Consider the following 22,897-nt stretch of genomic DNA (forward strand, 5'->3'; position numbering starts at 1 on the left):
TTAATCAAGCTATAAACTAACGTTGCTTTTATCCATCTTCATGGCAGTGGATGCCTGCCTGCCATGAGAACTCATGAATTTCATTGCCTAGTCTTTTTTCATCCTAATAAATTCAATTTCTATTGTAAAACCCTAAAACCAATTAAGCTTTTAATTAGTCTGACAGTTCAAACTTATAAATCAAATCGAAGTGGGCGTCCCTTGATCAAATGGTCAGAAGCTCCAGGTACACCCCACCATTGGTTTAAACTCAAACTACCCAAATCTGCCGATCTAGAGTCAAATGTTGTTGGTGAGAAGAAAGGAGTTAATGCTGCATATTGGAAAGAATAGCTAATAGAAATTCCAGGGCCATGGAAAATGGAGATATTTTCATCAGGCAACGCAATCCGGTAATTGTTTTCATTGGTTTGCTCTTGCGTATACAACTAAAGAATCATATGTAGTGCATGTGGTTGAATGTTCCAATCAGATTCAAACATAAACATATGACAAGTCCAAAGCTTTTCCTCAATATTCATCATGAATGTGGAGGTTGAGGGTATGTTGAAGCCTTAAAATTACAGTTGGGAAGACGGCAAATTCACTGCATCTCTCCTACTGTAAATAAGTTGACAGATGATTTTGTTAAATTTATGTCTAATAAGCGCAAAATTTTAAATTTAAAGGAGAATTTATTTTATCAAATCCTTCCCTTTGTTTCTTTTGTCTTTTCATTTTCAATTGACCCAACTTTCCTTGCATTAATGATAACTTGTGACAATAGCCATTTATCTAGCTTATATCAACATGCTTGGAATATCCTAATTTTTCATATTTCCACTATCAAATAAACTTGATAAGAAAGAAATGTCTTAGCTAAGGTATAGATAGACTTATATATTTTCAATGATTCAAGTTTTATATCTTATCAAGCTAAAGTTTGTAATTATTAAGAAAGATTGGAATATTTGGTGATAAAAAATATTGGTAATATTCCAAAAGTACCTAATTTTCCCTTCTATTTATGGCTTGGTATTTCATAAAGTTGATATAATTCACTTTGCTTCATTAAGAATAAAGACCAAATTTGTCAACTTATTCAAATTATAAGTAAACATCATTCAAAAAAAAAAAAAATTCAGGGCTTTATGTTCCTAATATTCCTTAACTAAAATGCCCACAGATCGTTTGATTTTGATTCAATTATCATCATAATCACACTTCTTGACTTTGACAAATTAGTCTATGCAGCAATTGGCCTCTTCTCTCCTTTTTCCTTCAACCTATCAACATGCATGTTCTCTGGAATAAGAACATTGGCCTCCAAAGCTAATTTATAACTTTATGTTTTCACCCCATTGCAAGAAAAAGAATATTGAACCAATGGAGATAGAGGGTCAAGATGATGGGATTCCACTACACTAAACCAATTTAGAGAATTGTTGTTGTTTCCTTTGAAAGCATTATAACGAGATAAAGGAACATAGAAAGTGCTTCCCCACTACAAAGGCCTGCCTATCATCCACTCAAACCTTCCTGTATTACTTTGCAGTGTACAACCATAATGTTAATTTCAATAATATGACTCATATGGATTGAGCCATTTTTGATGTTAATATCCCAATTTGTTTGCAAAAGAACCTGGATATGGGGGTTAGAGCAATTTATCTGTGTTAAGTTTATGCCATCCTTGAAAATCATCTAGGTTTGTAAAGCTTGATGCAAAGAGAATTTGTGTTGTATTTACATTTGTTCTTTCTTCAAAACTTTCATAAATGATAAAGTTTGATATGACATTTGAGCTCCCATCAACCAGGGTGATGTTTTATTCCCTAATTTATTCTTCATGGAGCTATAGATACATAGTCAAGAGACCTACCCAAACAAGTTGAAGGAATAAATTGGTGCTACACCTCACAATTCAAATAGGGAGGAAGCCTCTTCTTTCTTTTTCTTTTTCAAGGTTTAGGGTTTTCTTTTACCCTTTCAATAATTGTCAACTAAAATCCATAATAGGAAATTAATTTTTTTGGAAAGCCTTTAAAGAGCACATTGCACAGTTTTGGGAGCTTTAACAAGCAGAAAACAATAAGTAAACACAAATGAGGGGGACCAACATGATGTAAATAAATGAAACAAACATAGGAGAAGCACTAGAGAAGAATCTTGTTGGAAATCCCATTCAGAATCTATAAACATTTCTCTTTCCCACCACCTCCATCATGGATAGATTCCTTCTCATTTTGAAGTAGCACTTGGATTCCATGCGCTTTTAAACACATTAATCAAGAGGCAATACTAGCACTAGTAGAATAATCTTTTTTTGGGGCATGCATGTGTTTCAAATGTGCTTTATATCACTTTATAAATATAATGATTTTTACTTAAATTTTTCTGTTGCATCTAAATATCAAATGAACTTGGGTGTTATTAATTGAGTTCAATGATATTTATATTTACCATTAGGAAAGAGACTTGGGAGTGTAATTCTTATTGATATATTCACTAGTAAAAAGCTTTAAACTCCATTTGTTTTGATGGGTAAAGCTCAGTCTCCATTTAGAACTAAAATTTAAACATTTGGATGTCCTAATATTTTGAAGTTGAATGCTCAAGCCAGTTATTGCAATAAGTATTAGTAAAAGAAAACACAAAGAAAAGAAATTCAACTTTGTGGACTCTGGAACCTTACATCTATAGCCCAAACAAAATGGCTCTAGCTCTAAATGAAAGCCTGGAGACAGGATAGAACACTGGAATTGGTACTGGAGAGCCTAATCTAATGAAATTGGGCTCCTAGAATCCATAAGGCAATAAGTCAACTTTTGCTTCTAGCAGCCTAAACCTTTGGATTTTGTCCTGTTTCAGAAAAGTTCTTGAATAAGACCAAGCAAAGAAGAAGAATTCATAATTGAAGGGATAAGCACAATTGGGCCAATCAAGCTCATTAGCCTTCTCAATTTCAAGAAGAAAAGAAAAGACCCAAAAATAATATGAAAGAGGGAACTGTGGGGATCAAACAATATTCATAAAAAAAGTAGGTTTTGTCCAAGGAGTTTTGGAATGGTTGGATCTGACAAACTATGGCTCTAAGCTCTTCTTTTTGGGTTATGTCTAGAAACTCCCAAGCTGTCATTGACATTTTATATTCATACCAGCACAACTGAAAAAGTAAATTGTTGACCAGTTGTTAATGTAGTTGGTAAGCCATCATTGACTTTGTAAAACCATACAATAATTGTACCATGTCCATTACCATACAAGAAAACTTCAATCTGCAGCAACGCGGTTTCCATATATCATACTTTTTATACATGTGCACTGGCTGCCTTAAAAAAGAAAATTCCTCCCCATTTGTTCCATTGTCTTTCTCTACATTCTCAACGAATCTAATCTGTCATCGGATAACAGAGAAAAAGAAAAAATTGGGGTTTGTGGGAATCTTCATCTCTTTGTTTCTCTCATTGAAAAAAGCCCAGGCAGAGAGATTGTTTTCCACTGGCTTGAAAGAAAGAAAAAAGAGGAGCAATGTGTCCTATGAGGTTCTTGCTGGTGTTCTTCTCTGCAGTTTTAGCAGGGTATGTTGCATGGAGGACGGTTCGTTCATCATCTGACATCGACGATGTAGTCTCTGAGGATTCCGACAAGATGGTTGCCAAAGATAAACAAGAATTCAGTTTCAGAAGGGTATGTGTTGAAATAATTTTCTTTCCCTGACATGTTTGTCCTTTTGTGGTTTCTGTTTCTTGTTTCTAAACTTTCATATTCTTGAATTCCAGATGGTTCAGAATGGATTCTGGGTATTTGTTGACATGGCTAGTGGGAGGTATTTGTGGAGGAATCTCAAGGAAATGAAGAATGATGAAAAAGTAAAGAACAGTTGACAGTTTTGACATATGGTAGAAGTATGCTCAAGCTAGTTTTTTCTTCTGTAATCAATAACTGTACCATACAAACATGTTAATTCTTTCTTGTTCATTTCCAAGAGATGAAATTTTCACTCATTCTTAGATCTTTACCATGTTGTGAATGCAATTTATCCAAGTAGAATGGCTGAATTTCCTGCAAAATTGTTTCTTGAATTGATGAATGAAGGCAAGGCCTCGGAAATGAGATTTTAGTTCAATTTGCAAGAGGGGCACAGATAAGTAATACTATTCATCAAAGACAAGAACATTAAGGAAAAGGAAAAGGAAAGGGAAAGAGAAACTAGAATGCACATCCTTGAAATTTTCTTTCCAATGACTTGGCCTTTGTATTACATTTGAAGAGAACAAACATTATGTACAAAACCACCAGTTAAAGAAAGAAATACATGTTACAGATGATGCTATGACAGCATTTACTTTAAATCAACTTGAAGCTTGATAGACATGTACATGAGTGCGAGGAGGGCACCTTGAGGAAGTGGAGCATATCTAGCAAGATTGGAGCCAACCCACATAGCTACAACCACTAGAACAACTACACTGCTGCTTGTTTTCCCACAAACCCAACTTGCAAAGGAGATACATAAAGTCAGCAAAATGCCGCCTCTCCCGCCTAAAACCCAGGCAATTACATAACCAATCTTGTATCCAGCATCCAACTTCTTATCAAATAGAGCCATTAGGCTACTGAAGGTGAGAGAAAAAAGAGAACCAAAGGTCTGCAGTAAAAACAGAGTTATGAAAGCAGATTTTAGAACTTCAATAAATGAGCCTCTCTCTTGATGCAGGTTTTCGTCTTCAGCCTCATCATCTGTTTCGTCATAGAAGGAAGAATACTCCTCATTCACCTTATATCGTTCCTGAAATCTTTCTTCTTGCATTTTTCGTTTGATTTCAGCCCACCTATATAGCCTAACCCCATCTTCAAACTCAGGACTATAGTTCCATTTTCCTTTATCTGACCTCCCAACATCCTCTTGAAATGTAAGTGCACGATCATAGTGAACCCTTGTTACTTCATTAGATAATACCTGGTAGGGAAAATACTTAAGAATATCTGTCATTGATTTCCAAAACATAATATAAACCCAAAAGAAAAAGGAAGTGTGAAAATAGAGAGGAGGGAAGCTAGAGGATCAGAAGTTAATATAAGGTACATAATAACTAATTAGGAATTTCTCAGCTTAACTTAAGGATTATTATGGCCTACCAATCCACAATAACAGCCCAAGCAGGAGCAAACTTTCATGATAAGAAGTTAAAGAGTAACTCTTGCTCATACTTAGGGAACTCAGAGGAAAGTATCAGGGTAGTGATCCACAGCTCTCCTTCTCTCTCTCCCTCCCTCTCCCCTTTATTCTCTTCCTTCCTAAGAAGGTCAATATTCAGTGTTGTTGCCCCAAAGCTGAATCCTGGGAAAGCAGCTCTGCTTACAATCCCACCCTTTAGCAATTTTGCATAAGGTAGCCACATTCTTGCTTGAAAAACCCACACGTTAGTGCTTTTCAACCCAAAATTCCAACCATTGTAAGTAATAAAGTCCCAATTATTCTGAGTTTTATACGCTATTACTACACCCATTACACCTATCCCACGACAGAATCGCACAGCAACCATGTTGTCCTGCATGTACCCCAACACTACTAAATTTGCCAGTTCAAAATACAAAATTCAATCCTTTCAAATCAAATGTGATGAGGTCTCCCCAAATTTACAGAAACACTAAAAACCAGCAATTAGTGAATCATGAGGAAGCAATGATAGAACGAATTCTCACTTCATATGCATGACGGATGCTCTTGAACATTTCACCAGCTTGTGAGTCTTTGCTAACATCAGGATGATACTGACATTAAAAAATGAAACACGTGAAGCATAGTTACAGTTAGCAGGTCGCCAAATTAATTTCATACACTTCTTAAGTAGGGAAAGGAAAAATCTTCAAATACAAACTCAAGCTTTTATAATATGGTCAGCTGGTAGGTACTGATATCAACTATCCACGTCCAAACCTCACATCCTCTAACTCGATCCAAAGATTCCTATTATACAGAACAACCCTCTTCCGCAGACCAAGATTCATGTTGATTTATTTTACATAACAAAAGGTTTAATAAACCATGGCATACAGAGATCGTGACGAGTTCCATATCAAAGGGAATTACTAGAATTATGGAAAGTTCTTAGAATTCATAATCTATTTATGTAAATTTTCTTCAGGAATTATCGTAAGTTCACTATAATTGATATAACTACACAACTAGAAAGCATGCCAGCGTGACAAATTCAACCTCACACTCTAAAATAGAAACAATTAACAAAAATAGGATTTTTTTCGAGCCTTTTTCCTCTATAAATAATCAATTTACAGCTCATAAACTAGAAAGCAGTATCAATTTACATGAAATTTTCCAACAGTAATTCACAAGATTCAATTTTTTGTTCATTTCCCCAGACCTCACAAACAATTAAGCAAATAATTGGAGCAGAACGATTAAAGGTTAAAAAAAACCCTTTTCATTAATAAAATTGAGTTAAAACAATTGAAAATATTACCTTTAGAGCGAGAAGTCGATAAGCTCGCTTGATATCAGCGGATGAAGCATTGCGGGCGACGCCGAGCACCGAATAATGGTTCTGCTCTCCGTCGATACCCGCCGCGGATGCAAACGACGACGATGGCGGTGGGATCCAACGGTTACTGGATTTGCGCGGGGAGTTATGTGGGTAGGGCCAGTTGCCAGTGAACGGGGAAGCGGAAATGGAGAGGCTGCCATTGGAGATGAAGGAGGAGGAGGAGTAGAAGCCGTTGACGGGAGAGGGTCCCACCAAGAGGTGAGCCTGCATTATGGTTCATGGAGTTGAATCACGGGGGAAAAGTTCTGTTGTCCTTTTAAGGTTTCCTCCGGTTTGGATTGGAGTTCTGAGTTGAGGGAGTTCCAGTCTGGAGGAACGATAATTTGACTGACGGTGACGGAGGATATTCGTGAATTTCCATCCCTTGGGTGTTTCAACTTGGGCCCAATTTGGATCCGCGGACCCAATTGCACAAGTCTCAGCCTAACAGAGATTTTGACCCAATATAACACCATCTTCCCTAAATATATTTTCTAGCTTTTATTTTCAACAATCTTTTTTACTTTTATTTTGTTTTTGTGGATATTTAATTTTTAAATTTTCAATAGTCTTTGTTAATTTTTTTAATTCAATAAAAAAATTAAAATATATAAATTAATAAATAATAAATAGTAGTTTTACCAAAAATTAAAAATAATCAAATAATAATTTCGTATTAGAAAAACCTAATCATGTATATTTTTATATAATTTTAATACATAAAATTATTTTATTTAATTTACATTTTAAGCAATATTATGAAAGCGTCTTTTTTTACAATTATTTACTAAATTTTAAATTAAAAATGGTCAAACTAAAAATAAAAAAATAATAAATTCCCAAAGTAGTAGGGAAATAATAAGTCAATATTAAAAAAGAATTGATTGTGACAGTCAAAGCAAGAAAGAGTCAAATTGGCAGTGAGATAGTGTTCATAGATCCCTATAAATATTCTTATTCACCATCTGATTTGGCAAGTTCAAAGGGACCCTTTCATTTTTGACTGAAAACAAAATAAATAAATAAAGAAAGAAAGAAAGGAGAAAAGTGTACAAGGATTTTGGACTATTGTGCCATAGAGTCACTTGCAATTTAGAAGGTACAAGCGTCTAGATTCATTATTTCACATTTTTTTATATAAGATAAAAATTTTAATTTTTATGTATTTTATATTAAAATTTGAAGTAAATTATACTATAGGTGTTCAATATTTTTTAACATAAAAAATTAAAAAAAAATCATAAAATGAATTTGTGATATAAATAAAGTAAAAATATTAAATATTTAAAAGTAAAAATAGACTTCATTTTGAGATATTTAAAAGTAGGATTATTATTATTGTTGTTGTTGTTATTATTATTATTATTATTATGTCCTTTTAAAAAGAACTCAGAAATTATAAAAATCACTTCTTAATTATAAACAACAAAGATTTTGGTATTATTATTATTATTTAAAGCTGATTATTAGTATTATTAATTAAAGCTAAAATAAATAACAAAATTATTCTCTTTATAATATACTATTATTAATTAGAAATAAAAACAGAAAAAGCTAAAAGGGTATAGAAAAATTAATTTTTCCTCTGAAAGTAACTGATCCCCTCTCTGCTTTCCTATGTCTATGCCGTCTTCAGCTCGCGCTCATCTCCTCTCCCATTCATAGTTTCTCTCTCTTTTGTTTCTTTCAACTTTGCTTCTCAATCAACCAACAAAAAGCAAACCTGCAAAGCTTATAACTTTCGACAGGTCTCTCTCCCTCTCTCTCTCTCTCTCTCTCTCTCTCAGGTATTTGACACTCTTTCTCTTAGTTCCATGTGATGGGTAGTTGCTAATTACGATGGAAACGCAAGAAAATGTGATGAAAATTGTGTCTTTTTGTTGGTTTACATTTATGTTTATATTTATATGATGAAGCATTGCTTTGTTTTTGTGCAGAATTTTTCATCTATAGTGTTGTAGATGTCATCGTTGTTAGATCATGGGAACTCTTTCAGTGAGGTTATTGGGTTTTTAATTTGTTCAAAGTCTCTGAAAAAATTAAGGGTTCGAAATGGTTAGTTTTATTTGAATAACGAAAGATGGCACCTTTGATTATTGTATAGATTAAATGTGGTTTTGTTTGGCAAGTTTCATTAGCTGTTAATGATGGAGATTCGCTATCCTCATTATGATGTGTAGGATAAAAGGATGCCAAGTGCAGTCTAGAAAACATGTGAATGAAATGAAAAAAAAAAAAAAGCAAAAGAAACGTTGTGTATCATTCAGCAGCTTCATTTCCAAAAACAATTGATAATTTTATGAATTTGTATAGAGTATTTCACTTTGGATTTTAGGCTTCTGTAATTAACATATAAAATCTCATGCTATTTTCTAGTGGCTAATATTGTTCAATATGTGGTTATCAGGTTGCTGTTACCAATTCTGTGTTTGCTTGTTTACACAGAGAATCGAAGACTGCACAACTTAAGATGTCTACTGTGGGAAATTCAACAAATATTTTTTGGCAAGAATCACCAGTTGGGAAGCTTGAAAGGCAGAAGCTGCTTAACCAAAAGGGTTGTGTCGTATGGATCACGGGTCTCAGTGGATCAGGTTTAAAGTCAAATGAACTTTCATATGTGCTTTCTAATTCTGAATTAAAATTATCCTTCTTGGAAAACTAAAAAGTTTTAGCAGCTTGATTTGCTTCCTCTTGGCTTTGAATTTGAAAATTCTATCCCGACTGGATTTTCAATGGACTAGAATTTGCTGTTAAGGAACTACATTCTAACAACATACAATTTGTGATTTTACAACTGCAAGCATGCACTTATGGTTGCATCACAGTTTTAGTACTAAAGGTGCTGAAACACATATTCTTTGCCCATTCTATTTTTTTCCTCTGAAAACATGTCATTTGTGCAGAGAAGATCTAGACAGGGTTGCACAACAATAAACAACAGTTGTTTCCTGTAGTAGCCCTGCTTACTACAGATATAATTTCTCCTTTCCATGTAATGTCCCTGATCACTTTGGACATAACTTCTCCCTTTATTGCTGCTGCTGTAAATCTCTAAAAGGAGAGTGCATAATAGGACTTAAATTTAGATATCTGATACTGCATGAGGAGTTTTGAATATGAATTATTTATCTTTTCTTTCCTTTTCTTTTAATACTTTACTGTGTTTAACCTTCATCTGATACTTGGTTTATGAGTTCTGACTTAATTGGCTGAATTCAATTTTTGCAACTCATTTAGCAGAAGCAATTTGCAAAGTTCCAGGAACCTTTTATGCTATGTACTGTCTTATAACTGACTAATTACTTGTCTTTTTCTGGAGTGGCTATTGGTTGGAATATGTTGCTTCTAAATTAATTGTTGAATGTTATGAAGTAAAACAGTTATGGGATTGCCTTGTATTCTTAGTAGCCTGAGCTGTTTGCAGTTTCATTGCTCATGCTTTTAGATTGATGTGGCTCTTTAAAACTTCATTATTACTATTTCTAAAAGGTTTAGGTAGGGCTTAAAATATTGTAAATGTTCAATATTGCTGAAAGAATCAAACTGAGCTGTACTATCTGCGGTTGTTATATATTTTTCTTGAGCTTTTTGTTTATAATGTGTAGGAAAAAGCACACTTGCGTGTTCACTAAGTAGAGAACTGTATACAAGGGGAAAGCTATCTTACATACTTGATGGTGATAACCTTCGGCATGGACTAAATAAGGATCTTGGTTTCAAGGCGGACGATCGAACAGAAAATATACGCAGGGTTGGTAAGTATGCTCTTGAGAAAGTAGAAGTCTCTGGAGTTTAGACTTTGGTGAGACTAAATAATTTTGTTGTCTATTTAACAGTAGCGACTAACCATATATTCTTTTTGAAACCATTAATGTTTCAAGTTTGTTCTATTTATGTCATTCACAAGCATCTAAAGAAGGTTTAATTTAATAATTTCGTATGCTGCCAATTTTTATATTTGGTGTCTTGAGTTTTGCTTTCGTTTTCTATATTAAAACAGTAGATAAATTGGTAGTAACAAAACCAACTGGTATGACTGTCTTTGGAAAATGTCAGGAATCAGCTTTCCTAGACTCAACATTCAGGGAAGATATCTGGTTGTTTTTTAGTGTCAGTTGTTTAAAAGATATGTAATATGGTGTTCCAAATCCTGGACAAGTTCTTTCCCTTTTGTTTTGAGATATATTTTAAAATGAGTTTTCTTCTTTTATGCATTGCTTGTTCTTACCACCTTGACCTTATGGACTGACTAGCAATTGAATCATGCAGCAAATTGTGAACTTGCATCAGTTTGTTTGCTGTTTCGATGTTTTCATGGGTATTTATTGATTCTTTTTGAATGGTTGAAGTCCTATGAATTGATTAGCATACATAAGCCCTATGTACTGATCACTATATGTATAATTACTCAAAAGAAAATGTAAGAGTGAATAAGGACATCGTGAAGTCTGAACATACTAAACATACTAACTATTAACCTTTGTGTCATTAGATGTAAATGAGCATATGTTAATGTTTGATATGAGTATAGAAGGCTTGTGGGCGTTCAACTTCTGTTTTGGTAGAGCCTAAGGTATGCTTATGGCTCTGTTCTTCTCTGGCACATTTTGTTTGGGTTGTTTCTAAGCCTTTGTGCATCTGATTCAGGGGAAGTGGCAAAGCTCTTTGCAGATGCTGGTTTAATCTGCATTGCCAGTCTAATATCTCCATATAGGAAAGACCGAGATGCATGCCGTGCTATGTTGCCTGATGCTAATTTTGTAGAGGCAAGGCCCCTTGAGGATGGTTCTTATCTTCGTTCTTTTTATGTTTTCTCAAAGCTGAATCGCCCTTTTACATGTACAGGTTTTTATGAACATGCCTCTTGAATTGTGTGAGGCAAGAGATTCTAAAGGCCTTTACAAGCTTGCACGTGCTGGAAAGATTAAAGGTGTGCTCCTTACTATAATACCTTCATTAACAAGAGTTGCCTGTTTATACTGCTTATGCTCTGATCCTTGGGGAAACCATGGGGGAAAATTATGATGTTGGCCATTCCATTTTTGTTTTTTTTTTAAAATAAATTAAATTAAAGGGATAAATAGGAGCATTTTTCTGTTTCATGAATCATGTCTTTTATTATAGATTCTTATATTTCTCTCTTCTTGTCATCTTTATCTCCCTAGAACATCAGAATATGGCATGATTTACTGAAATGCTTTTCAAGTACCCTTCAAATCCCAAGATCTTCTGTGTTGCATGCTCTATAACACACTGTATTTTTAACTGGAAGGGCAAGTTTTCTTTTTCTTTTCCCTAGGACATTCTAAAATTTTAAACTATTTATTATACAAGATTGAATTTTGGTAATTAATCTCAAGAATTCAAATGCTACCTTATTTGTGCTGTGTTACGAGCCATATAAATTCCCTCAATTTGCCTGGACCTGCAAGTTGCTGGAGATCTCAGTGTCCTTTATTTTCTTAAATGCACTTATCTTTTGAATACACTTCCATTTGGAAACTAGGGTTTCCGATAAGTGATCTTGTTTCTTATAGATTTTTTCCCCATAATTGGATCTGATATCTCTGCATTCAATATCTTTGCCCTACTTCTTCATAGTTCATACATAAAACCAGTTATAACTTTGAGGCATTTAAGTTATTAATGATAATGATACTCTTATCATTTTAATTTTGGCTAGTGAAACAAATTATCCTTCGCCCTTGAGCCTTTGCTAACTTATGGTATTATTTTGTAGGTTTTACTGGCATAGATGATCCCTATGAACCACCCCTAAAGTGTGAGGTGTGTGTTTAGTTGTGTTTAGTTGATTACGTAAAATATTACTTGAAATGGACTATTAATTCCTACAGATCATTTACATATTACGTATACTCTAAAACACTACCCGTTATATAATGGCTGATTTTTCAACAAATCTTGAAAAGGATAATCTTTTGTCCTTTCCAGATAGAAATACAGCAGAAAGATGGAGATTGCCCCACACCAGGTGCTATGGCGGGGGAAGTAGTTTCTTACTTGGAAGAGAAAGGGTATCTGCAAGATCATTGATAAAACTCTTTGTTGATCTCTCAAAGGAGGTTGCATTTAAAAGATTACTTGTGGAATTCAATTCGTTGCTGCATACCACTTGCCAAAACGTTGGTTAGTCAGGCCTAATTACATCATCCAATCATTTGAAAATGAAGATTATTAAGCAAATTTCATTTTTGAGTTCACAGGGTGTAGAATCAGTGGGCATATCTGGTCATTAACACCTTACCCTTGCCAAGTGCTCATTGAGCATCTGCTCTTTTTGTAATTGTTCAGAACAGGCTCTTTTTATGATAGCTTGCATGCCAACAGGAGTCTTCAAATCTCAACGTTGAAAACTCCTCGCGGCATTCCAGCTTATCATTAATAAAAACTCATCTTTCAAAAAAAAAAAAAATCTGGTCATTAACAAACATTATATTGCTGGAAATTTCAGATGCAGGTCATGTAATGTATTACTTGTGTTCTGGATATAAGTTAATGAAAACCAACTGTGCCTGCTATTTTGTAGAATTAGTGGCATATCTGGTCATTAACACCTTACCCTTGCCCCTCAGTCTGAAGTTTTTTGTCATCCAAATGTTTCTACTCTGCAAAGTAAGTGCCTTGGATCTTTCCTATCCCTGGAGGTGAAAGGTTTCCAATGCATTTATCCAATTATCCTTTGTCTAGGAAAATTTGAAATGTAAGAAGCGTGAGGGATTTTATGATGCCTATATGGAAAATCTGCAATCTTTTTGGGGTTAATGAAACATGGGAGTCTTGGCTGATGGACTCTTTACAAACAACAAATTACATGTTTGCATATTTTTAGTTCCATGCTCCTGAATATTCAATACTGACAATTGGAGTTACATATGGAAACTGCAACTTCAAACAAAGCAAATTTACAGAAACTAGAAAGTGAGATAGCCATTTGGATTCAAAGGAATGTGGCTACCAACTGAGCAGAATCATTATACTTGAGTAGAGCAGTTTAACCTGCAATGGAAAAGGGCATCTCCACTATAACTCTAAAATGCAATTAGCCATGGTGAAGGAAATCAAGTAGAGTAATGAAGATTATCTTGCCTTTAAGTGAAGGAAATAGAAGATCTGCTTACCCTCTGATTTCCAGATTTGATAGAAGAAAAATGAACCTTTAAGTGTCCCACAGGTACAACAATATCTTGCCTTACTCCAGTTTGGGCAATTAAAAGGAAACTTCAGTCTCTTCACAATTTTGGACATTCTGTTATCATAAGGAACAACATATTGAAAGGTGAAAGCATGAATTGTTAAATTAGCTATACAATGAAAGCCAACAAATATCGTGCAACCATTTTCATTATAAAAAAAGAGGTTAAAAGCTCCCTGTTTTTAGTTTCTCTGCCATTGAATTCAAAAGAAATATAAAGCTGACTCATAATTACGTATTTTAAGAAAAGGAAGCTAAAGGGTTAGTTTTCTATTTCCAGCAAGATGTTTGCTGTCATAATTCATACATGTTTAGTGAACTTCTTTCGATGTTACAAGCAAAATGCAGAAATATCTGTTGTTACAAGCAGTGTAATAATGGCATGTTTTAAGCATACTATGGAAGCCACACACTCAAGCAATGTTGAAATTTAATTGGAACACACATGGCTCTAAAATGATAGTGATATACAAAGCAGATTATGAAAAAATAATCAGGAAATTTTTTTGAATTGATGCATACCTCTTCTTTAAACAACTGTTGAATAGTGGCATTAAGGTTGCCTTCCCAACGTCCTACATAAGCATCTTCAGTTGATAGTATGCTGTGCAACATTGGTGTGCTTAACTCTCCCTTTGAGAATATTTCCATCTTTGGACATCGTCTCATGATTACCTTCTTCAAGGAAGGGAATCCAAGCATATAATTCCCTGAGCAGAACCTTGATAGGCTCGAAAGACCATCAAGTTCTAAAGACCACAGTTTAGAGAAAATAATGCCATCCATCACTTCATCACTTGCAGAAGCTATGATTTCTTCCAACATTTGGCAATCTGTAATACTCATTTCTCCAAGTAAGACCATGCTCTTAGGCACTGGGAGTGTTGCTAAATTCATTAATCCATGACATTTTGATACTTTCAGAGATATCAAATCTTTGAAAGATGTCGAAGATGGCATTAAATTCTTTAGTTTGCCACATCCCGACACTTCTAAATGCATTAAGTTGTTGAAAACTACTTCTCCAAGTGGAATTTCTTCTTTGGAGAGATGTGTGAGCTCAGGAAGTTCTGACAGCCTTGATTCAGTGGCTGTTACTGCGTGTGATTCATTGGAATTGAGTCCTTGAGGTTCAATTATTTCTTCCAATGAATCACAGTTCACTATGTACAGTGAAAATAGTTTCTGAAGTCTTTCCATCATGTTTAATGGAAAAATATTTGAAAGTCTTTCACAGTCTTTCACCTTAAGATATTGCAGATCACAAAATGAATTCGTAGTGACCTTATCATCCCATATTTTCCTCAATTTCCCGATGCCTTCAATATGCAAATAATATAAACGAGGGAATGCCACCTGCAGAATTTATTTTCTTTGTTAATGAGGGAAAATAAATTGTTGTACTCCTTAGAGATAAGATATAACAAAGGGTTGGGAAAGTATCAATTTCAATATTAAAACAAATATATACAACTTATAAAAGGGAAAAAAAGCTACAAAAATATTAATACAAACATAATGGAAACTTTTTTGTATTATTATGTTAGCTTTTCTTTTTGGGTTGGGAGCATATGGATATCTAATTTATCTATTTTTTAATTATTTTATTTTGCAAATCCTCATTTTTCTTTTGTGCAAAAGAAAGCATTTTAATTCTTTTCTTATGTTACAAAGATATTTTTACATGTACTAAACTTTTTGCATTTTCTTATGATTTGACCTTTTAAATTATTTATATCTCAACACATGTGTTGCAAGTGTAAGTACATATATGTAAAAAAACTGACTTTAAAAATTATGTTAAAGACAATGATAAATAAAGAAATTTAGTTTATAAGTAAATTTGCTTAAATGACAACGTAATTTGTCTTTTATAATAAAAATTGTTTATTTTGAATTTTCCTTTGGATATTCATTATTTTCATATATAAATATGTCTAAATTTTAACATCAGATAAAAATAATTTGACCAATATTTTAAGTTAGTTGTTGATAACCATAACTTTTATGTAGCTATTTGTACATTATCAAGTATATTTGAGTGGACTAAAAGCACAAGACCATTAATATTAAACGGAAGAGAACTTTGGAGATATATGAAAATTAATTTAAAAGAATAACCACCGCCAAAATTAATTTCTTAAAATAAAATCTTTTTAAAATGTACTAAAACAAAGACAAAAACAAAAGGTAAAGATTATCTTCAAAAACAAAATATACTAACCATGTTATCGAAAAAGACAACATCAGCAATTCCCTTAGAAAGCCTTGTTGTGTTTCCTCCTTCATCAATCATTTCTATTCTTTGCTCTCTTGACAATGCAGATGCAAATGCAAACATCTGGGGACAATCAACCACCTTAAATCTTTCCAAGGATGGACATTCCAGTATTTTACTTCCTTGATAGAAAGTTGCCAAGTCCGCACAAGATTCAAGAGTTATGAACCTTAGCAGAGGAAACACAATCTTATTTGACACTTGTTTATGTGGTCCTTCATCTATGATGATATGTTCCATCTCGGTGCAATTTCTTACTTCCATCTTACGGAGTTGTGGCAGGGTCAAAGCCATGGAAAGTGTAAAAAGGAACCTCAACGTGCTACAATCATAAACTTGTAACGTTTCAAGATGTTTGAAGGATAAAATTTCTTGAGGATTCTTGCTCCATATCTCCATCAACTCAGAAGCATCAGAGAGTCTCAAATCGCTGTATCCAACCTATGGAATCCAATGAATTGCACAATTAGTACCAAAATAATTGAAATTATAAAAAACTAAAAGAGTACTCTTTTTATTTTTAACAAAGAAAACTGATATAATCAATAAGTTCAAATTAAATTAAAACCAATTTCAGTCCTCCACAGATATGTAATTAATTTATATTTACATAAATGCTTTAGTATTTACATAACATTCTTCAAATTATAACCAATTTCAGATCTTTACAGACATCTTTTTAAAAAGTAGGTGATGAAAAAAAGCAAACACGTGTTCAAAAAAAAAAAAAGAAGAAGAAGAAGACAAAGCAAATATGAAAATCTTTTATTTTGATGCTTACCCTTTCTTCAAACATCCGTTCTATAGTTGTATTAAGGTCGCCTTCCCACCACCCTTTTTCTTCATCTTCATATTTCCTCAATATCACTTTTTGCAATTGTGGTGTGCTTAAATCTCCTTGACAGAAAATCTTCATCTTTGGGCAATCTGTCACAACCATTTTCTCTAAGGCAGGGAATTCAAAGATTTGATCCCTTGAGCAGAAGCTAGCCAAAGTTGGTAGATAGCTTAATTCCAAATACTTGAGTCGGGGAAAAACAATGCGTCGTTTCCCTTCATCACACTCTGCTCTAAGTTGCCCATGCCATATCTCTTTCATAATGCTATTATCCTCCAATGTTAATTTTTCTAGATTGGGGAATGAAGCCTGAAAATTAACAAATGTGTTAGACTAAAGTTAAAAATTTTGAACTAATACCGATGATGTAAAATCATCCTGACCACCCCATTAGATTGGAAGTCAAAGTTATATAGAAGAACCATCCACAAGATCTCAATGTTCCATTTATTGTACAAGCTAAGTATTACAACTGCCTTTACTTTTCTTACCATTGTAATTAATTTCAATGGTTACTAAAATATGAAAAGTTTTACCTCTATGACCCTTCTCCCATAATCGTGCCAAAATAGCAAAAGTATTACAGCTGGGGGAAGGGAACACAAGCTGGAGGAAGTCGTATAGGGACCAACCTAACGTGGTACAGGGGATGGGTTTAAGGTGATCAGAGTGTCATGCATGGCTTAGCTGTGAGGGTGATGTATGAGCAGACAAATGTAAGTAAGGGGAGGCAGACTTCATGTGATTTTACTGTACATACCGCACCAAGTCTCCAACCAATAGAGGCTACATATTACATATATATTTATCATTGGACTCAATGATAAATGAGAGTAAGTGAATGCTTTTCTTTTATTCTGTTTTTTGAGATATTACATATGTGTTCCTAAATTGCTTAAAAAATAAATTGAAACACAATTCAAACACTAGATTGCTTGACTTTTATATAGGAAATTAAATTGTTTTTTTCTAGTTTATAATAAATTGTCTTATTTTGTTGCTTCCTCGTAACATCTTTCGTTATGTGAAATTAAATTCTCTTATCTAAAATTTAACTTTTTAAATGAAAACAAAAAAGAGAAATCTTTTAAAAGTTAATCTAAAAATGTCAAACGCTTTTATCTCAATTTAGTAAGGGCGAGAACATCATAATTAATCAAAAATATTGTTATTGTAGCAAACATCTTATGCAAAAGCTACAATAAGAAATGCTTGTGTAAATGTTTTGAATCAATGAATATATTTGGATTTGATTAAGTTCATTGAATTGTTTTGATTCAATGGACAATATAAGCTTGGCATGGAGAGAGAGAAAGAGAGAGAGAAGCAAACTAAATGTGTAAATATTTTACATAGTTTTTTGTGTTCATACCTCATTAACCCAAAACAAGGGTTGTCGATTTGTTGATTCTCCAAAGCTCAAAAGATTTTCTGAAGCAAATATCTCCACCTTGTCACATCGATGTACCTTCATTTTCTTTAATGATGGCCACTTCGAGGGGAAATTGATCTCGAAGATGTTTTTTCCTGCTTCTTGAATAATATTAATTTTATTTACCCTGGTAGATTTGGAGAAAAATGTCTCAAATGTAGGACAATCTTCAATAATAAGCTTTTTCAACAAGGGGAATTCAAAGTGACTTCCATGACAGAATCTCATGAGATTGGGAAGGTCTTCAAACTTCAAAAGTTCTAGTTTAGGGAAAATCCGGTCCATCATATCTTCTTCTATATCCTCCATGAACATTATCTCTTTTAAGCACCCACAACCCTTTATTTCAAAACTTTTGAGATGTGTTAGACTTGTAGCCACAGAATATGATAATATGTGCTTTAAGTTGTCACAATACTGAATGGCTTCACCTTGTTCAAATTCTGAAGATAGTCCAGAAGTGGTTGAAAAACTGATTGGGGCCATATCTTCTCAACATTGAGTGAGTACAATTGTAGCTCCTCCAAGCAAGGAATTTCATTCTACACAAATATAATTCTTATACATTAAAAATTATTAAAAAATATAAAAAAAATTCAAGTTTCAATACAATAATTACATAACATTCATGCTATATAAAAAATGATTTGTTATAGCATAATACAGTAAGAAAAGGGAGAGTATAGTCACCTTTTCATTGAAGAGATGAGGGACATTGATCTCTGAGTTGTTTTCTTCTACTTCTTGGATAATATGAATTTCATTTGCCATGGTAGATTTGGAGATGAATGCCTTAAATGTAGGACACTCTTCAATAATAAGCTCTTTCAACAAGGGGAATTCAAAGTGACTTCCATGACAGAATCTCGTGAGATTGGAAGGCCTTCAAACTTCAAAAGTTCTAGTTTAGGGAAAATCTGGTCCATCATATCTTCTTCTATATCCTCCATGAACATTATCTCTTTTAAGCACCCACACCCCTTTATTTCAAAACTTTTGAGATGTGTTAGACTTGTAGCCACAGAATATGATAATATGTGCTTTAAGTTGTCACAATACTGAATGCTCAACCATGTCAAATTCTGAAGATAGTCAGAAATGGTTGAAAACTGATTGGGCCATATCTTCTCAACATTGAGTGAGTACAATTGTAGCTCCTCCAAGCAAGGAAATTTCATCTACACAAATATAATTCTTATACATTAAAAATTATTAAAAAATATAAAAAAAAATTCAAGTTTCAATACAATAATTACATAACATTCGTGCTATATAAAAAAAAATGATTTGTTATAGCATAAATACAGTAAGAAAAGGAGAGTATAGTCACCTTTTCATTGAAGAGATGAGGGACATTGATCTCTGAGTTGTTTTCTTCTACTTCTTGGATAATATGAATTTCATTTGCCATGGTAGATTTGGAGAAGACTGTCTCAAATGTAGGACATCTCAATAATAAGCTCTTTCAACAAGGGAATTCAAGTTACTTCCAGACAGAATCTCGTGAGATTGGGAAGGTCTTCAAGCTTCAAAAGTTCTAGTTTAGGGAAAATCTGGTCCATCATATCTTCTTCTTATTCCTCCATGAAATTATTATCTCTTTAAGCACTCCCATCATTATTTAAGCTTTTGAGATGTGTTAGACTTGTAGCCACAGAATATGATAATATGTGTTTTAAGTTGTCACAATTAATGCTCAACATTGTCAAATCTTGAAGATAGTCAGAAGTGATTGAAAACTGATTGGGCCATATCTCCTCAACATTGATGAGTACAATTGTAGCTCCTCCAAGCAAGGAAATTTCATCTACACAAATATAATTCTTATACATTAAAAATTATAAAAAAAAAATTCAAGTTTCAATACAATAATTACATAACATTCATGCTATATAAAAAAAATGATTTGTTATAGCATAAATACAGTAAGAAAAGGAGAGTATAGTCACCTTTTCATTGAAGGATGAGGGACATTGATCTCTGAGTTGTTTTTCTTCTACTTCTTGGATAATATGAATTTCATTTGCCATGGTAGAATTTGGAGATGAATGCCTTAAATGTAGGACACTCTTTAATAATAAGCTTTTTCAACAAGGGGAATTCAAAGTTACTTCCATGACAGAATCTCGTGAGATTGGGAAGTTCTTGAAACTTCAAAAGTTCTAGTTTAGGGAAAAGCCGGTCCATCATATCTTCTTCTATATCCTCCATGAACATTATCTCTTTTAAGCACTCACATCCATATATTTCAAGGCTTTTGAGATGTGTTAGACTTGTAGCCACAGAATATGATAATATGTGTTTTAAGTTGTCACAATTTTGAATGCTCAAACTTTTCAAATTCTGAAGATAGTCAGAAATGATTGAAAACTGATGGGGCCATATCTTCTCAACCTTGAGTGTCTCCAATTGTAGCTTCTCCAAGCAAGGGAACCTCATCTATACAAATGTAATTCTTATACATTAAAAATTATTACAAAACATTTAAAACATTCAAGTTTCGATATAATAATCACATAACCTTTATGCTTTATATATATAAAAAAAGAATGATGTCTGCCAATGCAGTTAAGAAGAAATTACTTCCCTTCCTAATGACGAATTGGTTTGAAATAAATTTAAAAAAGACAGTTGAAAAAAAAGAGAATTTTTTAAGGCATAATCTTTAAAAAGATAAAACTTTACAAAAAGGTCATAAACCAATGATATAATCATTAATGAGTCAAGAGTTGTAGGAGGAATGACAGGAATTTATTACATACGTGTTCTGATATGTGAATGAACAAAAGATAAATAAATACCTCCTCACCGAAAAGTGCCAACTCATGTTGAGGTGTGGAAGTAGAGGCCCCTGATCTGTTTTTAGAGCAGAAGCTAATGAGCTGTGGTAATTTCGCAAGTATCAACCATTCTAATTGCCGAAATTCAATTTTATTAAGTGCATTGTTATCCTTCATGATATATTGTATCTCCGAACCTCGTTCAATGTGAATGTGCTTTAAATGCAAAAGACCTTCCCTATTGCCCTCCTCACTGAAAACAATCTTGGGACCTTCTAGATTCTCCAGGTAAAAAGCTGTTGATTTCATCAACAAACGTTGCATCCCATCATCCAGTTGATTGATGTTTGTATTTAGCTTGAGTTTGAGTGCTCTTGAGAATTTAATCCCGCCAGGCCAGAACTCATTATTTCCAATGAAAATCCTGTATCTTTTCAATTTTTCAGCGAACAGAATGAAAAGGTCAGATGACACAATCTTGACGTCAAGAATACAAGCATATAAAGTGGTCAAACAAGGCAAATCCCTCAATTCATCAAGACGAGCATTGCTTCCTTCATTCCAAAGATGAAAACTCCCACCCATATACAATTCTTCTAATTTGGACAAACTTGATAAAACACCTGTTGAAATCTTAAGATTGTAACAACCACTCAGATCCAATAACCTTAACCTAGTCAATTGTCCCGTTTCCTCAGGTAGCATTTTAATATTAGAACCGGAAAGGTTAAGAATTTCTAGATTCTTGAGTTTTCCAAGATTGACCATTTCTCTCAGCACACATTGATTTAGGCACAGTGTTCGAAGACTTGTCGGGAGACTAACTGAGGAAAATTTGATTTTAATCAAATGTAAGACTTTAAGGTTTTCCATTCCCCGGAAAAAGCTAGCTGGCATTTCCCGATCAGAATCCTCGCTCGCCATGAAGGGGTGGACATACGATTTTTCTTGCAGTGCCATAAAGAAAAAATCTAGTAGTGGACATTCCAACCCATGAGGAAGCTTCTGAGCACTGTCAAAACTCAAACTAATCATTTTAAACTTTCTCATCCTCTCTTCATCTGGCCAATCGTCAAAAACACCCTCAAGTTTCAATGCAAATGCATGGTTATCCCTAGAGGCAATTGCTAAGGCCACATCACAATCGAAGTCATGCATATCGAAGCGGTCATGGCTGTAACTATCACGCAACAAACAAAAGGCCTTGAGGCCACTTACCAGTGTCAACGCTCTGTTTCGCGTGTCTTCTACTGTGTCGACATTATCAAATAAACGTAAACCTATGCCATATCTCACCAAGTCTTCAACGCGAGCATTATGACCTAGAAGACCGCAAAGCAAGAAAGTCTGTCTGAGTTCATCACTTTCTAAATAATTGTAACTCAGCTCTATAGCTGAATAGACAGCTGCCGGTATCCCTGTGAAGTTGCTTGGAGAAGGTTTCTGAAGTTTCCGAGAAGCATCCTTCCACGCATGTATATCTTTGCTTTTCAAAGCTCTTGCGACTGTCACAATGGCGACGGGCAATCCTTCGCACTTTTTGGCTACCTCAGTTGCTACATATCGTAACTCAGGATCTTCAAAATCGTTCTCAACCGTCCTCTTGAACAGGTCCCAAGCTTCTGTTTCTTTCAAACCATCGATTATAAAAGCCTTCTTTGCATCCATCTCATTGGTTAGAACATCTCGATTTCTTGACGTCAGCAGTATCTTGCATCCCTTGTGTTGATCTCCAAAAGGAATTCCGACTTGCTCTAGATCTAGTCTAGCCCAAACATCATCTAAAACAACTAGAATCTTCTTCTCCTTCTTCAACCTTTCCGACA

At 33.9% G+C, this 22,897-nt stretch overlaps 4 protein-coding genes across 12 annotated transcripts; 2 read left to right on the top strand and 2 right to left on the bottom strand.

Moving 5' to 3' along the window:
- The first annotated feature begins 3,238 nt into the window (after positions 1-3,238).
- Positions 3,239-3,994, top strand: LOC110415860 (Methyltransferase-related protein). The gene is made up of 2 exons (XM_021427618.1): positions 3,239-3,669; positions 3,762-3,994. Exons 1-2 carry the CDS (start codon positions 3,511-3,513, stop codon positions 3,864-3,866), a joined length of 264 nt encoding a protein of 87 aa, XP_021283293.1. The 5' UTR covers positions 3,239-3,510; the 3' UTR covers positions 3,867-3,994.
- Positions 3,995-4,179: 185 nt separating this feature from the next.
- Positions 4,180-6,861, bottom strand: LOC110415859 (Chaperone DnaJ-domain superfamily protein). 2 transcript variants are annotated; one of them, XM_021427616.2, is made up of 3 exons: positions 6,468-6,860; positions 5,689-5,757; positions 4,180-4,942 (listed from the first exon to the last, which is right to left on the bottom strand). In XM_021427616.2, exons 1-3 carry the CDS (start codon positions 6,756-6,758, stop codon positions 4,325-4,327), a joined length of 978 nt encoding a protein of 325 aa, XP_021283291.1. In that variant the 5' UTR covers positions 6,759-6,860; the 3' UTR covers positions 4,180-4,324. The 2 variants fall into 2 exon arrangements, with proteins under 2 accessions (XP_021283291.1, XP_021283292.1); XM_021427617.2 differs by lacking the exon at positions 5,689-5,757 and having other exon boundaries at positions 6,468-6,861.
- A 1,223-nt stretch (positions 6,862-8,084) lies between these two features.
- Positions 8,085-13,243, top strand: APK3 (adenosine-5'-phosphosulfate (APS) kinase 3). Of its 8 annotated transcripts, none has more exons than XM_021425913.2 (8): positions 8,085-8,314; positions 8,465-8,527; positions 8,973-9,121; positions 10,136-10,285; positions 11,178-11,296; positions 11,376-11,460; positions 12,271-12,317; positions 12,483-13,243. In XM_021425913.2, exons 2-8 carry the CDS (start codon positions 8,508-8,510, stop codon positions 12,582-12,584), a joined length of 672 nt encoding a protein of 223 aa, XP_021281588.1. In that variant the 5' UTR covers positions 8,085-8,314; positions 8,465-8,507; the 3' UTR covers positions 12,585-13,243. The 8 variants fall into 8 exon arrangements, with proteins under 8 accessions (XP_021281588.1, XP_021281589.1, XP_021281595.1 ...); XM_021425914.2 differs by having other exon boundaries at positions 8,085-8,309; positions 8,462-8,527; XM_021425920.2 differs by lacking the exon at positions 8,465-8,527 and having other exon boundaries at positions 8,085-8,275.
- Positions 13,244-13,365: 122 nt separating this feature from the next.
- On the bottom strand, positions 13,366-22,895 carry LOC110415645 (uncharacterized; the record flags this gene model as incomplete). The annotated part of the gene is made up of 10 exons (XM_089783435.1): positions 13,366-13,797; positions 14,266-15,099; positions 15,968-16,462; positions 16,803-17,168; positions 18,232-18,779; positions 19,124-19,469; positions 19,622-19,753; positions 20,067-20,098; positions 20,319-20,730; positions 21,093-22,895. Coding segments are annotated over 10 exons (5,007 nt in total), but the record flags the coding sequence as incomplete, so codon positions are not given.
- Positions 22,896-22,897: the final 2 nt, after the last annotated feature.

Source organism: Theobroma umbraticum, unplaced genomic scaffold, assembly GCF_002168275.2.
Source record: "Theobroma umbraticum cultivar Fairchild unplaced genomic scaffold, ASM216827v3 scaffold_147.0, whole genome shotgun sequence".
In the NCBI taxonomy this organism is placed as follows: Eukaryota; Viridiplantae; Streptophyta; class Magnoliopsida; order Malvales; family Malvaceae; genus Theobroma; species Theobroma umbraticum.